Source organism: Emys orbicularis, chromosome 25 (assembly GCF_028017835.1).
Source record: "Emys orbicularis isolate rEmyOrb1 chromosome 25, rEmyOrb1.hap1, whole genome shotgun sequence".
Taxonomy (NCBI): domain Eukaryota; kingdom Metazoa; phylum Chordata; order Testudines; family Emydidae; genus Emys; species Emys orbicularis.
Window position 1 is genome coordinate 8,792,700 of NC_088707.1, and position 16,501 is coordinate 8,809,200.

The window sequence follows — 16,501 nt, forward strand, 5'->3', positions numbered from 1 at the left end:
GGGGCCGGGGGGCGCGGGCAGCCGGCGAGGGGCCAAGGGCCCAGGTGAGACGCGCGCGGGGCGGGGGGGGGAGGTGTCTCGGTCCGAGCGAGGCCTGAGAGACGCCGAGCGGGGCCTACGGAAGCCGGGGGCAGATGGGCCGAGCGGGGGACGCGGGTGGACGGCGCCGCCGGCTCCTGGCCCCGAGTCCCGGCTTCCAAACCCGGAGGCACTGCGAGCCGCGGCGGAGGCCGTTTGGGATTCGGCCCCTCACACAACAGGAGCGGAAACCACGCGGGCTGCCCCGCCTGCTGCGCGTCCATTGGCTGAGTCGACCGCCACTCAGGGCATCCCGTACAGCCGTTGGGTGGGAAACCTGCCAGTCAGAAGCGTTCCGGTCTCTTATTGGCTACTGCACCGCTCACTCTAAGCAGGCGCGCGCCGCGTTAGTAGAATCATCTGCCACTCCGTTCGTTCCCGCCCCAGAAGGATGGGATGCTCTTTCTCAACATCTCATTGGCTGCGATGGGTCGCAGTGGCTTCGCCCCTTCATGAGGCGGGACCGTCTAGCTCCCTGTCCTCCTATTGGCTGGACAAAAGTGTCAGTCAGGGGTGAGCTGTTGGGCAGTAGGCGGGGTTTGGGGCTCGGCAGGGGTTAGCAGAGCAATTTGAGCCTTAGCTTTAGACGTATCCTGCTGTGAGAGAGGTTCGATTCCCAGCTCCGACAACTAGCGGGGCTGTAAACACCCTGGGCCAGATCAGGCTCCTCTAAGGAGCTCAGCTCCCATTTAAGCAGTAATATAAGGGCAAGATTTTCAGCTGTGCCAAGCAGCCCATATGAGCAATTTTGAAAACCATGCCCCAGGTCAACCCTTGTAGGTTTATTCAAAGGGCGGGTGAGGCAGCATGTCGCTGCTGGGCTGTAGGAGGAAAGAATCCATGCTGCTTAGACTCAATGAGTGTATCCCAACATGGATGGAAACACATTTCCTTATGCTAGGGACATTTTTCAAAAGCTTTGCACCATTGCTGACAGCTCTCCTAAGGCATTGGAGGAGAAGCAGAGAAAAGTCTAATTTGTATGGGGCCAGATTCTCAAAAGATTGCAGCGCCTGTTTAGGCAGGTACCAATGTCAGTGGCCAGATTTTTGCATAGGAAATAACCTCAGTGTCCTTGGCCAACATTTCTCATTCTCCCCCTGTCGTGGTGTGGAAGGTAGCTACTGCCCTCTGCGTCACAAAGGCCAAGAGAGAGGTCTGAATAGTTGTCATAGGCCAGCTGGGGAGGGGACGATATAACATCAGTAGTGAGATTTGTTGCGATCTTTGTTAGCCAAAAACTCCTGCGCTCTGCTCCCAACTTTGCTACCGGATCCCTGTGTGACCCTGGGAAAGTCACTTCCCCATTCTGTGCCTCAGTTTCCCATCTGTAAAATGGGGATAATCTAGCATGTAATAAGATAGTGGTGTCCTGTCTGCCATGTAGAGCCTCTAGGGCAGGGAACATCTTTGTTTCTTGTCTGTACGGTGCTAAGAACAAAGCAGCCATGAGTCTTGACTGGGGTTCCTAGGTGCATAATAATAATAATTAATGATTAAAGTATTTGCCATTTACATAAGGTTTTTCCTGTTCTAAGTGCTTTACAAACTGCTCATTACTGTAGTTCTCACAAACTGCCCATGAGGTGGGGGTAGCACCATTTTCCTCATCTTGCAGATAAGGAAACCGAGGCACAGATCGAGGTAAGTGACTGGGAAGATCTTGCAGCAGGTCTGTGACAGAGCTGGCATTCCCGATTCCACCTACGTGACTTCCCTGTGGGTTTCTGCAGCGGCACACGGAGGAAGGATTTGGGCATGTCACTTGACAAGAGGCTGGAGCCATTTACAGGCACTATGAATCCACAGGAGTGGGGCTCTGGGACCCACAGGCTGTATCTACTAGCCTGCATTCCATAACCCTCCATGGAGTAGGTGCCTCTGGTGCAGTGCTGTCCTGAGCAGGCACAGTTCTTCCTCAGGCTTTGGTCACTTTTCCTGGCCTGGGACTAAAATTCACTTCAGTTCTGTGAGATCTACCGCGGACAGGTGCTGAACGGACAAAGCAGGAATTCCTGTGTGTACGTCAGGGTCATTGAAATACAAGCATCCCCGTTGTAAGCATTTCTCATCCCTTCGAAGAGACACTGAGGAACAGAGGAATTGTCAAGTCCATCTCATCCAGCATCCTGTCCAGAACCAGCTGCTTCAGAGGAAGGTGCAAGGAACTCTGAAGTGGCTCATGATGGGAGAACCTGCCCATAGGGGCAGTTTCTTCCTAAACTCATCGGTGGTTGGTTAGCTCGCTGTCTGTGGGGAGGACTGGTAGCACGTTAACGCTGCTGTGTGGATGAAAGACCTGGCCATGTGCCAGCCCCCAGAGATCCTAGGGGAGCTCAGTTGCCTTTTGCCTCTCCAGGCAGAGGCAGGAGCCTTGTGGGAGAAAAAATGCCTGCGGCTGGAATGTCCCTGCTGCTGCAGAAAGATGAAACCGAAGTTGTCCTGAAATAGAACTAGCTGCGTGGTTGGGGAGAGAGAGACTGTGTGTGTGTGTGTGTGTGTGCGTGCGTGCGTGCGTGCGTGTGTGTGCAGCAGGGGCCTGGGACACAGGGCTGGGGTGAGAGACACAACAGCAACAGGTGCTGCAGCGTGGTGGAGAAGCTGGCTCGGTGAGCCCAGCCCAGTGTTGGCAGGTTGAAGGGTACGTTCACACTGCAAAGGAAGCTGGGATTGCAGCGTGGGCAGGCGTCCTGCCACTGGCTTTAATGAGGGTGGCAGTGGTGGCGGGGAAGTGGCAGCGTGGGCTCCTGTGCAGGCTAGTCACCCCAGCACAAGCCTGCCCCACTCAGGTTGCTGCCCTGCGCCAGGATCCATGCCACAGCATCTTCACTGCTCTCTTCAAACACACCTAGCCTATAGATCCCCTCTGCCCCGCCGTGGCCCAGCTCAGAACCCTCCCCTGTACACACACCTCGACCACAGAACCTCCCAGGTACACTCCCCCCCAGCACATACCCCCTGCCCAGCCCCTTCTCCCCACAGTGCTTTATGGCGTTGAGATGGCGCCATCCCCTTCACAGCTCAAGCCCAGCTCAAGCAGCAGCAGTCAGAAGGGCTCTCCCCACTCCTCCCCCGAGCGGCTGTGGAGAAACCAGACTGCGGGCAGGGGATGCTGCACAAACTCCCCTTCCCTTTGGCACGGCTGCATCTGCCTTCTGCCTTCTCCTGCTACGGGAGAGCCCTGGGCACCTGCTGAATCCTGCGGCGCAGTTTCCATAGCGACGTTGCTCAGGTATAGCAAGGACATCAGTCATCGGAGTGCTGGCTGTGAGGGCACAGGCCAGACTCCTCCTGGCTGCAGCTTAGCGAATTCTCTTCTCTGAGCCCCACCACGCCCTTTAATGCAAGAGCTGCCTTGGCTCCAGCTAGCAGTTCACTGGCACACTCTCTCCGCCCTGAGTGACTAGGGTGGCTATGAATGAATAGCCAGCACGGAGTCAGTGTTGAACCAATGCCCCAGCATGGGGCTGCTGGAGGAGCCGCAGAACCCAAAGTGTTGCCATGGGTAAGAGGAGGGCGGATCGGCTCATGTTTCTGGCCAAATTCCCATCTCAGCAGCTGTCTCTTCACTGCCCTGCGCCTGGTCTGGTCATTGATGCCTGCACAAACAGGTGCGTGCACACTGCAGGATCAGACTGGTACCACGTGACACCCAGGCAGCACACATGTGGATGCCAACAAATGGCACAAGGAAGGGAGAATCAGAGCATGTTTTCACACCACATTCCTCCCCATCCTATCTGACCCGCCACAGTGCCAATTCCAGTAATATCCTGCCCAGCTACAGTTCAACCTGCCATTTCAGTTGGAGATGAGGTTTTTCACTTCCTGTCCTAAACTCTTGAGGGGTATTAAACAGCTGCCATGTTCCACCCAAGTGGTGGCTGCATTTCATTGGTGGGTGAAATAATTCTGGTGCATATATGCAGTGTGTAAAGTGCTTTGGGATGAAAGGGGGTATATCTCATTGCCCAGTTCCATAGGGTAGCTCATGGACTGTACCATGTTACTGTACACACATTTTCTCCTACTTACTGATACCCATGGCTGGCTCATCCACGGGGATTGAACCGGGGAACCTTTAGATCTAGAAGCATTAGTCTCTCTCACGTGAGCTAAAGGAGAAAACATCTTGGTACGAAGGCCATAGCAAATTCACTCTCCTCTGTATGTTATCCAGCCTCTATGGAGTGACAAAGCCCCAACTACCTGTGCTGGGATGCGTCACCGCTTCTCTCACACACACACACACACACACACACACACACACACACACACACACACACACACACACACACACACTCACTCAGATTAGGAATAGCATTGGGCTGGTGTTTAGAACATTTTGCTGTGCATTACGAGTGCAGCTATTACAGGCATTTGCTTTGGAAATGTCCTGCCTTTAGACCCCATTACTGAAAGAAATGAAAACCATCTTTCACTACGAATCCTTTGTGCCTGTGGGTTGTTTTGGCCTCTCTGGAAATTGCCATTGTGCATCTTAAAGTCTCTCTGCCACATCTGCTTCCAACGCAGGTGTTTTTCAGCCCCGGCAATTTAGTAGGACGCTTAATTTTTACAACCCTTTAAACGCTGCAGCCTCTGGAGCCGTGAGCTCCGAGGTCTTGAAGAGGCAGCAGAGTTTAGGCAGCTGCACTTCTAATCAGAGGCCGCGGGGTCCTAGACGAAAGCATCCAACTCATTGCTTTACCCTGAGCTGTCCTTCCTGAGGGAGTCGCCTTGGAATGGCTGTTGAGACCATCAGTGTTAAGGTCAGCCAGGTAAACGGCCCACATGAGGACATTCATCCGAAAGTGCAAAGAAGACCAATTAAAGGCATGGAGCATCGAAGCTGGGAATTTTCAAAGGGAGGTGTTGGGTGCTTAATCCCCTTAGGCCCTCTGGGAGTCCAAGCAATAAAGCCGGCTCTGAATACAGAGCCAACATCTCCTGAGCCCACCGCTACACAGAGGTGGAGAAAGCCTGCCCCGTGCACGCGTAAGGGAAGCGCTGTGCCCTGGTGCCTCATGCCTTTCCGAGGGTTCACAGCACAGCTTCCATGTGGCTGCTCCCCAGTGGCGGCAGGGTGGGAAGACTGAGGCACAAGGCAGGGGAAAGCAGGGGGTCCCCACATCAGGACTTAGTTATGTGAGTGCCCCCAAAGCTCGTTTTCTCTCTGGACAAAGGGGAGAACAAGCAGATCAGGTGCCTCTGTCACGGTCAGAGGTGGCTGTTCAAATCTCCACCCTCTCAGATTTCTGCTCGGCTGCGAGCGTGTGTTGGATTATTTCGGGGGCAGGCCAGGCTGTCCTTACAGAACGGCCTTTGCAAAGAGCTGGGCCGGACAAAGTGCTGAGATCCAGCCGTGTTCTCATTTCTGCCGAAGGGGAATTCCACAGACGAAGGCCCCGCCTGGGCTCCGCGAGAGCTGCGCTCTGAGCGCCACTGGCCCTGGAGTCCCCGACGAGGGCAGCTGACAGGGAGCGTCCCGGAGATCTTTGTAGATTAGGAGCAGGGCTCTGAAGCAGCTCCAGTATTGGACGGGGTCAGGGTAGCGCTCAGAGCTCCACAGCCATGAGCTCGCTCCAGCCACTCTCCTGGCCCCTCGACAAAACACAGCCTTGAGCCACGTTAGGTGCCAAAAAACATTTATTAGCAAAGTGGACACTAAGAAACGCTCACAGTCTTGCTACTCTCACAGGGAGCTCAACACGGCGTGAGCCGGCGGCCGAGACCACCTCTACAGCATCTAACCGAGTGGAAGGCAGCATTGCTAGGCGGGTTTTATTCTGCAGGGGAGCAACGGGGTCCCTCGGTGTGTGTGTGTGTGTAGGGGAGCATCTATGAAACCATTATTCAAGGAGACGATCTCCGGGCGAGAGCTGAAAACAACGCGTCTGGGGGTTGGTTTTGCTTTTCTGCTTTCCAGGATTGTGCTTGAGTTTTGTGCTTTCCACTCACGCCGGGTCACAGTTGAGTTTGTCTGGGAAGCTACGGGGGCTTTGCAAGAGTCGGATGCGGGCTGGAGGAAAGCGTCTCGGGCCTGGCTGAAGCTTACAGTCAGCCTTGCTCTAGAGGCTGCTGGCCAGGGACCTGTGCTGAAGCATGCTAGAGGGGTGGAAACCACCACCCTCGTTTCTTAATGACAGCCAGGTAGGACAGGGATTACTCCTCTCCTCTGCCCATCCTCTGGACCTTACACCTCCAGCTCCTTCATTCTCCCACTATCTGATGCCATTTATCCCTCTTTCCCTCTCCTCCTCCGGACAACATCATCTCCAGGATGAACAGCCCCAGTATGGTAGTGCACAAAGGTCCCGTGGTGCTAGGCGCGGTACGAACACAGATGTCGAGGTGGTCCCCGCCCCATAGAGCTGCCAGCAAGGTGGCCTCCCAGCCGTGCATTCACTCTCCTCCTGCAGTTGTGGCCCATTTTGGTGGCACCAACACAGGGAGGAAGCCTTGGCGAGGAAGAGGAGGCTGGTGCCATCTGGCTCCTCCAGCCCGTTGGCTTCTTGGTGGCCATCAAAAAGAGCCGCGTTGGGTGCACTCTATAATGTGCAATTTGAATCTACTCTACATAAGCCTTTGGAGAACAATGATCTCTGAACTCCCTCCACTCTCCACTCCCCTCCACCGGGGCAGAAGACAGCTACAAAGTGTACCCCTGAGCCAATAACATTGTCCTCCCCGTCTCGCCCCCACAGTCAAAACTGAAATCAGCGAAACCAGTTCTCAGTTGCGGTCCCTCTTGGCTTGGTTCGGCGCATGCGCGTCTCTAACTGCCGGGAAGCACCGGATCGGAGAGATGTCTCTGAATGTCTAGGTGCTCGGAAGAGGCTTCAAGATGCTCGGGGAGGGAAGGGAAACGAGAGCCGTGGAAGAGTCCCCGTGTGTGTGTTGCCCTCTGGTGGGGCTCTGGGTTGGGGAAGGTCTGGGAATGGAGTTCCGGCTGGGAGTAGATGGTTTTCTCTGAGGCTGCCAACAGGTGTACCCCGCTTGACAAGGCGTCCCTGGATTTCAGCTGGAACTTTTCTATCTCTGTGTAGCTTGGGCTCTGGTGGAGAAGGGGAAGAAAAGGAGAAATGAGGGTGCGTTGTTATGAGATTAAAGTTCAGCAACTAGGGTCTTCTGGCCAAGAGGCCATAGCGTCCCCTAGAGAGAGAGAAGCCCACTGAGCAGGTGGTGCCAGCCCATACAGTGGGGCAGCTTCTTGCCTTTTCATGGGGACACCTTGGAGAAGAGAAGCCCCCGCCCCGTCATTGGGAAACCCCTTACAGCTCACACACACTCCCATTGGTCAAATCCTGCTGCCCTAGTGACGGCGCAACCCCCAGTGCTGGAGCCACGTCTCAACAAATTCAGAGGCCTGGTCTACACCAGAAAATTAAGTTGGCTTGAGCAGTGTAGTTAAGCCGACCTGAGTCCCTGTGCAGCTGATTCATGCCAGAAAGGGGACTCTACTCTCTTTTCCTCCAGCACCCCAAAAGAACGGCTTTGGGGTGCTGGGTGTTCTCATTCCAGGCTTCTGCTGGGCTTCATCCCCTCTCCAGCCCCAAGGGCTTAGGCCAGAGGGGATGACCTGGGGGATGATGGGTTTCGAAACGGCCCTGGGTTAGTCGGAGAGGGAGAGGAGAAACAGGAGCAGGGGGACCTCGCCCAGAGAGAAGCAGTGGGTGAGGTGGCAACATCTCCCCAGTCTCTCCATCCCCCACATTGGTGAGAGGAAGTTGCCTCCCTCATGGCCAGACCCTTCCCCACACTGTGAGGAGAAATGGGAGGGGAGCAGCCCCTATTCTGGACCCTCAGCCCAGCCCTCTCTGCATCTGGAAGGCAGGGGCAGCCTTGGAGAGCCAAGTCGCCTTCCTTCACCCCAGGGTCACGCGCGCAATGATATGCCAGGGGACCCCCTTGGTCTGCTCCTCTGGAGGAGGAAGCTGCTCTCCGCTGTGAGGAGACGGAAACATCTCCCCTAGAGCCCCCTCAGCCTCGGTTTGGGCTCAGCACTTGTACTGGTCTTTGCTGTGAAACGGGATGAGGTCGGGAAGTACTGGGACTAGATCTGCTGGGCTGCCTGAGGCGGAAGGACACCGCTCCCAGCCAAAGCGCTCAGTCTCAGTGTTTAGCCAGCACAGGAGTCTGTGAGTTACCTCCCCGGGAGGAGTCAGGTCCTTCTCCTGCAGCGGCGTGCACGGTGGAGCAGGCTCCATGCCCCTCGGGCCCATGCTGTACATGGCCAGGCTGTGGGAGGACGGCGAGATGGGGCTGTATGCGGGCGGCACTTGGGACAGCTGGCGCTGCAGGAGCTGGAGGATTATATTAATATCCGAAGACATCCTGGACTCCAGCCTGTGGGACAGATCAACCAGCGTTAGCACGGTGCATCCCAGGGCCACCCTCTTTCATCTGGGGCTTTGCCTGGGCAGTGGGCTTTGTTTGGGCTGCACTGAGCAGGCAAAGTGTCTGGAACCCCAGTGTGGCCAAGCCAGTGCGGCCCACTGAGGGTGGCGTGGGAACCAGCGAATCCAGGGAGTGGCCAGAGCACGGGGGGTGGGGTTTGTCAAAGCGCCTTTTGATTTTCCAAGGTTGCGGCAGATCCTCCCAGCTCAGGCTGGCGAGGGCAGGGTCAGACAGCCGGCTCCATCAACAGACAGAGGATGCTGCAGTCACCACCCACCAGAGCCAGCCCAGGAGAAAAGGCTTATCCCAAACAGCCTGGCCAAGGCGTTTTCCAGCCCTTCCCTTCTAAGGCAGGAGCCTCGTTTGCATCTTCTTGTCGTGTAGATGGGTCACAAGGACACCCAGTGTTAGGATGGCTAATGCTAACCGAGAGTCTTGGAAGAGAGACAAACTCAGATCTTAAACCAATCGCTATTGGGATCACGCTGGGCAGATGAGCTGGGCTGGCTATTGGAGGTTTTCTTCCACATTCCCCTGAAGCGTCTGCTGCTGGCCACTGTCAGAGCCAGGACGCTGGGTTAGATGGAGCCCTGAGCTGATTGGATCCAGTCTGGCAATTCCCACGGTCTGTGGATTTACACTATTATTTATATTACAGTAGCAATTAGAGGCAACTAGAGCGGCGACCAGGCCCCATTCTGCTAGACGTTGTGCAGTCACAGAGTCAGAGACCGTCCCTGCCCCAAAAAGCTACAGTCTAAATAGACATAACAAAAGGTGGGAGGGGAAACAGAGGCACGAGGGAGGTCAAGTAACTGCCTCAAGGAAGAGAACCCAGGTCTCCTGATCCTAATCCACTGGGCCATGCTGTCTCTTCAACAGCCAGGCCCAAACCAAGAAGCCAAACTCCCAGGAGTGCTGGGGAAGGCTGGCTGCAGATTTGGTTCTGGACTTCGGGGCTGTCCCTATCTCCACGTGGGTCTGGCAGGGTGAAGAATGACTGAATATTCCGACGTTTACATCACAACCCAAAGGGACCATTTTTTTGAGAGAAGTCAATGGAAATTAAAAGACAGGCTAGGGCCCTTTCTCCGATCTCAGCGGAGCCTGCTGCTGTCACTACATGGCCACCAGGGGGCGCATCATACCTAGTCAGCAGACCACATGCGAGTTTTTATTAAGTCAGTGAAAAAACGGCTGAGTGACGCAGGGCAAATACTTCTTGGGCCTAAAGTCACCGAAATCTACACTTAGGCACCTAGATAAAAGTGGCCTGATTCCTAGAGGCACTGAGCACACACAACTCCCACTGCACTGAATGGGGGCTGCAGGCAGCCGCTGAAAATCACATCTTTATCGAGTTGCATGGGTGTAACTTTTGGTCGCCAGCGGTGGAAATTCCAGCTGCACTATTGAAGTGGCAGGTCTCACCGATCTGAGCTCCTTTCCCTTCTCATTCAAATGCTGGCCCCTTCCTTACTATTTACACGGCAACTGTCTGTCGCCAGTGACTGGCTTCGCGAACAATTCACCTGCCTAGGATGGTCGAGCAGGAGGAAGGCGGCCTCTCTTCATATAAGCGAACAGCGGCAAATGTAAATGCAAAGCCTTCAGTTCCTGACCCCGTGACTGAATTCTGTGGGAGCCACTGTAACTAAAGCCAGTCTGGGCCCTGCTGAGGAAATACTTTAGCAGCTGCTTCCAGATGTCACCACTAATCACAGTAGGGCAGGATGCTCCATGAACATGCAATACCGAAAGTAGCCAGCAGGGAGAGCCCACGTCACATCACAGAGCTTTGTTAAACAGCCCTGTTCGATGTGGGTCTTTTAAGGGGGGGGGGGGGGCGGCAGATGCCATTCACTGGGTTGGCCCAGAAGGGGCAGCACCCTGAGCCACTCAAGCGCTGCAGGAACCCAGGCTCCGGCCTTGGAGGTGCTGCACCCACCTGCTGAGCTGAGCCTGCAGGAGCTCCAGTCGGGATTCGATCTGACCCTGCCCGTAGTCCAAGCGCAGAGGGTTGGCCCGGGAGTTGTGGACCAAGGACGCGTGCGGCAGGGGCTCTGGGTGGAGATTTGGCTGTCTGTCCTCCCAGAAGGCGAACATGTTTGGAACGTCCCCGGGGGTGGCTGCAAAGAGGAGAGTTCACAGCTGCTGTTGGAGCAGACCCGAGATAAGCCCCCCCACCCCGGCACCAGGAATTCCCGGTCAGCAAATCCCGACCCTGCAGTCCCAAACAAGCTCTCCCTGCAGCCCCAATGGTAGTTTGCCCACCTCTGGCCTAGGCTGAGGTTTGTGTTGTGATACCATCACTGTCTGGATTCCCCACAGAGCTAGATCCTAGGCAGGGCCTGTTGCTCCTCCCAAGGGTCCGGACTTGCCTCCATCTCCCAAAGACGGGACACTCTCCCTTCTCCCTCCCACGGCGCCCCGCAGTGGTCATACTCGAACCCTGGACACTGGTCAGCCCTTGAGGGGCCCAATTGGATCTCAGCCCATCTCCCCTCGCTGATAGCCAGCGCTGCCCCCCCCCGGCTCCCGGCAGCGCCCCAAGACACAATCACCGCTACCCGCGTAGGACTGGCTGTCGTCCACCGCCTGCTTGCTGACATCGGTGCCACTGGCGTTGGGGGTGACCAGGCTGAGCATGGCTGGGGCAAAGTCGTCCTGGTCGGAGTCAGGAGAGGGCTCGGCCTGGGTGGGGCTGGGAGGCTTGGCCTCCTCGTCGCTGGTCTGCGAGCAAGGCGTGGTGCTGCTGCACAGGTCATCCCACTGGTCCTTGCTGAGGGGGCCCTGCAGGTTGGTGAGCTCCGAGTAGGTGTGGTATGGCTCGGCGTCCGAGATGCCCGTGTCCAGCCCGTCCGGGTCTGTGGGGCAGGGGGTGCAGACAGGTTAGTACAGACACCCCAGGGCAGCCCCTTCAGACCCCATCCCCACCGTGATGCCAAGGGGCTTCAGGAGCCCACGAGAGAACCATGGGGAGCTTTGCCCAGCATCACGGGGATGAGGGGGAGGAAAGGGCTGGCGGGCATCTGCCTTGTGCGGGCTGGATGGTGCCCAGCGCTGCTTAATAGACGGTGAACAGGAGAGGCCGGCTGGTGCCCAGTGCTGCCTCACGGAGGGGGCCAGGCCAGCCAATACCATGTCTCAGGGTGGGCACGACGTGATCCAGTCAGTGCCCTGCTTTGCCTCATGGGCAGTGGCCTGGGCCCTGCTGTGCCAGCAGCAGATAAACTGGTAAAGCCCCCCCCCCTCGAGGCACTGGTCAGCCGAGGCTCTCAAACCCCCGCCCTCCCACCAGTGCCCGGGGTGGAGAGCCGGCTGCCCCAGGGCGCTCAGCTGTCAGGACACTGCCCTGGCAGGGCGCAGGCCAGCTACCTCCCCTCCCCACATCCCTTCACAAGCGCCAGACACCCAGACCCACCCTGCGCCATGGCGCACAGAGCCGCACCAGCCCTGGCAGGGGAGTCGGGTCGGGGTTGGGGGGGGGTGCGGGGAGACCGTCGATCTCTGAGTCAGGGGCCCAGATTGGCTTGAACCAGCTCTGGCGTAGCTGAGACCAGTCCCTCCTGTAGTGCTGGTACCACAGTGACAGGGGGCGTTGGGGAGAGGGGGGACGGGAGAGAAGCAGCTGGAGGGAGAAGGCGCTGGGGGGCAGACGGCTGTTCACACCCTCCCCGTCCTGCCCAGCAGCTGCCACCGATCCGAGGAGACCGAGCCCGGCCGGCTACGACTCACCGGTCTTGGAGGGCCGGCAGAGGGAATGCTTGCGCCGGCGCACGCGGCGGTAGGAGCAGTCGTAGTCCTCGCTGAGCGGCGAGCGGGGGATGCTGTCTGCCTGAGAGGGAAGAGGGCGCCGAGCGCGAGAGGGGACTGTTAGTGCTACGCAAAGAAACCCTGGGGCGCCTCTCCGCAGGCCATGCTCCCGGTCCCCTCTCCCCAAGCCCGCCGGCAGGAGATACTGAACCGGACCCTCCTGAGGTGTGATGAGAGACCCCCAAGGCTCGGTGCCCTGGGGGGCATGGTACAGTGTGAAGGAGGGCGGATGGGGGGTGCCCCATTAGTGGAGTTAGGGGGTGTCTCTCACACACTCATCAGCCAGTGTCTCTGGAAAAAACAAACAAACGGTGGCAGCCAATCAGATCGCCGAGCAGGATTTAACGATAATGTTTACGGGGAAAAAATGACTCCAGGGCCTTCAGCTTGATTGTTCATAAAAGCGGGGACTTCTCTGAATAAGCTTATTTGTGATTGGCTGAAGGCTTTGGAATCCCTCTTTTTTCCCTTAGCAATCTGACCCACCGTCTGATACCTGAAGTCAATTGGACTTAAGCATGTGGTTAAAAGTTCAGAGTACTCTTCTGGATTGGTGCCAAAGTCATGATGTTTACATGGTGATGTCATCACATGACATCATCAGTATGCAATGACATCATCATGGCAATGCCATCTCTATGGGACAGTGCCTTTAGTCCCAGTGTTGTAACAATGTGACCCAAATCACATCACGTCAAGACCAGAGAAGCACGTCATGACAAGACCATCACCGCACACTGCAGTAATGTGACGTGCTGCATCATGACAATGAAATCATGCCCTCACTCAAACCATTGTGTCACATCAGTGTTACATTGTGACACAATGACATGGTGTCATGTTGAAACAATGCCCTCACGTTACATCACAATGTGAAACAATGCCCTCACGTTGTGAGAACAGCATCATGTCAAAACACGGGACAACAGTACCACGTCACGAGGCAACATGTCACAGCAAAACATCGTCATGTGACACATCACGACACCACCATGTTGACATGTGGCCACATTGCACCAAGCCATCACGACACCACGCTGTCATGACATAACACTGTCTTGTCACAATAAAACGGCACCATTTGATGACTCTGCACGACCCCATGCTGGGCACTGTCACGTCTCCCATACTCCCTCCCATCACAACCTAACGTCAACACGTCTTGCTGGCATAGTATTGCAACATGATGACCTTGCATCAGCCTGAAATAACCTTTGAGATATTTTAATAGTGCTGAGGTCCTGCAAAACTGGGGGGAAGGGGGTTTAGCTGCAGGACTCATGGATCCAAATTTCCAGAAGAGCTCAGGGCCAGATTTCCAAGCTCTCAGCACCTACAATCACGGCTCCTAACATGCCCCCATGGGCTGGGCTTTTGTGAAAATTTAGGGCCAAAATCATGATGTTCACAATCCCCAGGGGGAGTGCTGAGCTCTTCTCAAAACCTGGCTCTTATTGACTCGAAAGCAATTAAAAGCTCAGACAAGGCTTTGAAAACGTAGCCCTTGGTGCCTAGCAAACATGTGAATGATCTGAGCTAGGAGCACAGAGCGCTTGTCAGTCTATGCTCCCCAGCACCGTTCCCTCCGGCGTCCCTCGGCCCCATTCCTCCCCAGCGATTTGGATGGGGACAATTCGCAGCAGCTGCCTCTGTTCTCCTAACTCTCCACACCTACGCCTGAGACTCACATCTCTCAGGTTGAAGGTTATCTCTAAGTTGCTCCAGAAGTTGTCGGAAAAGGCCGGGTACATATCCAAGACCTCCAGGAGGTCCTCCCGCTGGATCTTATGCAAGTCGCAGTAGGTCAGTGCCCGGACATCCGCGTTGGATTTCCCAGGCCGGGCATAGAGGCTGATGGGCTCCCCAAAGATGTCGTTCTTCCCTGTGCAATGGAGAGAGGCTCATGAGGGCATGGGTGGTGGAGTTGTCCCCAGCGGCTCTAAGGCTTTAGAGAGATTGCTCTGCTGAAGTCCTGATTCACTCAGCAGTCTACGTCTGTGTCCTCCTCTCCTCCAGCTCCCCACCTTCCTCTGTGTCCTCTCCCCTGACCCACCCACTAGACTCCTGCTCGCCACTTTGCCCCTTCTGCCACGCCTCCCTTCTCCAGATCCACCCCACCCCAAGGCCTCCTCTGCCAACCCCTTTGCTACTTGCGCTGTGGCTGATCTTTGTAAGCTCTGGTAGGGCAGGGGCCTTGTCCCTTTAGCTGCTCTGTAACATGCCATGCGTGGGCCTCTCGAGGGTTCTAACACTGAATTCAAAGACTGTCCCCCGTTAGGCCAGGAGTGCTGAAATTCACCAGCCCTCGCTGAGGTCACGACATGCGAACCTCACAAAACTGGGAGAGTCAAGTCAGCTTTGAGCGTAGTCAGCACTCCCTTCCACAGCTGCTGAGTCCAGGCCAGGACGCTGGGTAGACCCTCTGTAGAGACATGGGGCCGCCTGGGCTGGGAGCTAGAGAGAACCCAAAGGGTCTGTCTGTGTCCGGCAGCCTCAATAAAAATCCCCTTGGAATTCGTGACAGCTGAGTCTTGGCTTTCCCCTGCCCACAGGGACACGACAGGATGAAACATCGGCAGATGTAAGTGCTCCTCCCAACTCTCAGAACCTCTTGGGTTTGGAGGGCCGGGAGAATAGGCCTCCTCTTTCATGATCTCCGATGCTTCTTGCTTTAGGCTGCGCCAGAGATGTCACAAGATCAGCCGTCTTGCGTGGGATTACAGTGTTTCTGGCCCTTGCCTGCAGGAGGCAGCATTCTGGGAAAGAACAGTTTAGGGGGGTGGAGGAGTTGGGACCCACCAGTTTCTTCCCAAACCTAGAAACAGGCAGAGTCCAGGGGTCTGAGCTGGGTTTGCTTCGATTCCGATTTGATCTGAGCTGGTTCCTCCACTCCTAGTCACAGCCAGGGGTGGATTGAGACCAAACCAGGCACGGATCCACCCGGCTGCTGGCATCTTCCAAACACACCCTCCCAGCCTCCTGCCCCCTCCCAGCTCTGGTGGATGCTTCTTCCCAGCCCCACTACAGCAGAGAGAGGATCTGGTCTTTCCTCCCAGGCCTGGGCTCATTCTGCCAAGGGAGGCAGCACTGGATGCTAGTGGAAGCCTAGAGTTGGGGAATGGGAACCAGCTCCCTCCTCTCCGTCCACAGGCTGGGTGACCTTTTGGGGGGGGGTGTCTCACACCACCAGCTGAGACTCATTGCCCGAAGCAGGGAGTTATCAGGGGAGTGGGACGGTTCTCTGCTTTCTTCTGGCAGAGCCCCCTCTCTCTCCCCCACCTCCCCTCCCACCCCCACATCGCGCGCCGGAAGGAAGGGCTCTTCCACCTAGGATGGCCACCACAATGTCCTCCCGGAGAATCTCGATGGAGCCGCGGGAGATGAAGTAGAGGGTGGTGAGGACATCCCCGTAATGCACCAGGGTGTCTCCGGGAGGAGCGTGAGTCGTCTTGAACTTCATGGCCAGGGCTCGGAGGCAGCCCTTGCTGGCCCCCCGGAAGGCCTTGCAGTTCTGGAGCAGGGTGCGGTTCAAGTGGAGGCAGATGTCAGCCTGCAGGCATTCGGGGAAGCCTTTCAGCACCTGCATGGGGAGGAGGGGGCAGCCAGTCACACAGCAGGCCCAGAGGATGAACCCCACATCCCCCGCCCCCGGCCGTCCGATAGGCAAGCGCAGACTGGGCTTCCCGTGTCGCAGTTACATCGAGAAAGGGATCCAAGCCATAGCCTCTGCGCCGGACGCAGCCAATGACTACGGGCTCTGTCTGTAATGGGACAATCCAACCCGTCCGCTCGCGGCACAATCCCCAAGCACGGGGGTGGGGTGGGGGACGGACTTCAGCTCTCTCCAGCTCTCTTGGACGCAGGCTCCAATGGGATGTGCTGAGAGGTGGGGGGCTGGGAGTCTGTTCCCAGCTGTGGAAGGGGGTGGGAACCAGAGGGGTGGAGAGTGTGTGTGTGCGGGGGAGGGCGCTGAATGGCCTGTGGTAGCCCCAGGATAAGGAGGGCAGAAGCCCCCCCTCCCCTTCAGTCCCTATGCTGGGCCCTGCACTGCGAATCCAGCCCTCTAGGAGCAAGTCAGCATGGTGCCTTCAGTAGAACCAGCACAAAGGGAACTGGCCTGGTTTTAGGTGAGGTCACTTTATAATAATCTAGTGACTCATCCGCTGGTGCCTTCCTGATTTTAGAAGCTGTCTCCTCACTGACTCCC

At 56.5% G+C, this 16,501-nt stretch overlaps 1 protein-coding gene across 1 annotated transcript in view; it reads right to left on the minus strand.

The window, feature by feature from the left end:
• Positions 1-6,165: 6,165 nt before the first annotated feature.
• KCNH6 (potassium voltage-gated channel subfamily H member 6) overlaps positions 6,166-16,501 on the minus strand; it is a 99,132-nt gene continuing 88,796 nt past the window's right edge. The window contains exons 8-14 of the mRNA XM_065422540.1: positions 15,622-15,874; positions 13,983-14,176; positions 12,235-12,316; positions 11,049-11,345; positions 10,427-10,607; positions 8,229-8,427; positions 6,166-7,135 (exon numbers count right to left, since the gene is read on the minus strand). Of these exons, the coding sequence (XP_065278612.1) occupies positions 6,857-7,135; positions 8,229-8,427; positions 10,427-10,607; positions 11,049-11,345; positions 12,235-12,316; positions 13,983-14,176; positions 15,622-15,874 (1,485 nt within the window). The 3' untranslated portion in view covers positions 6,166-6,856. The remainder of the gene's footprint in view (positions 7,136-8,228; positions 8,428-10,426; positions 10,608-11,048; positions 11,346-12,234; positions 12,317-13,982; positions 14,177-15,621; positions 15,875-16,501) is intronic.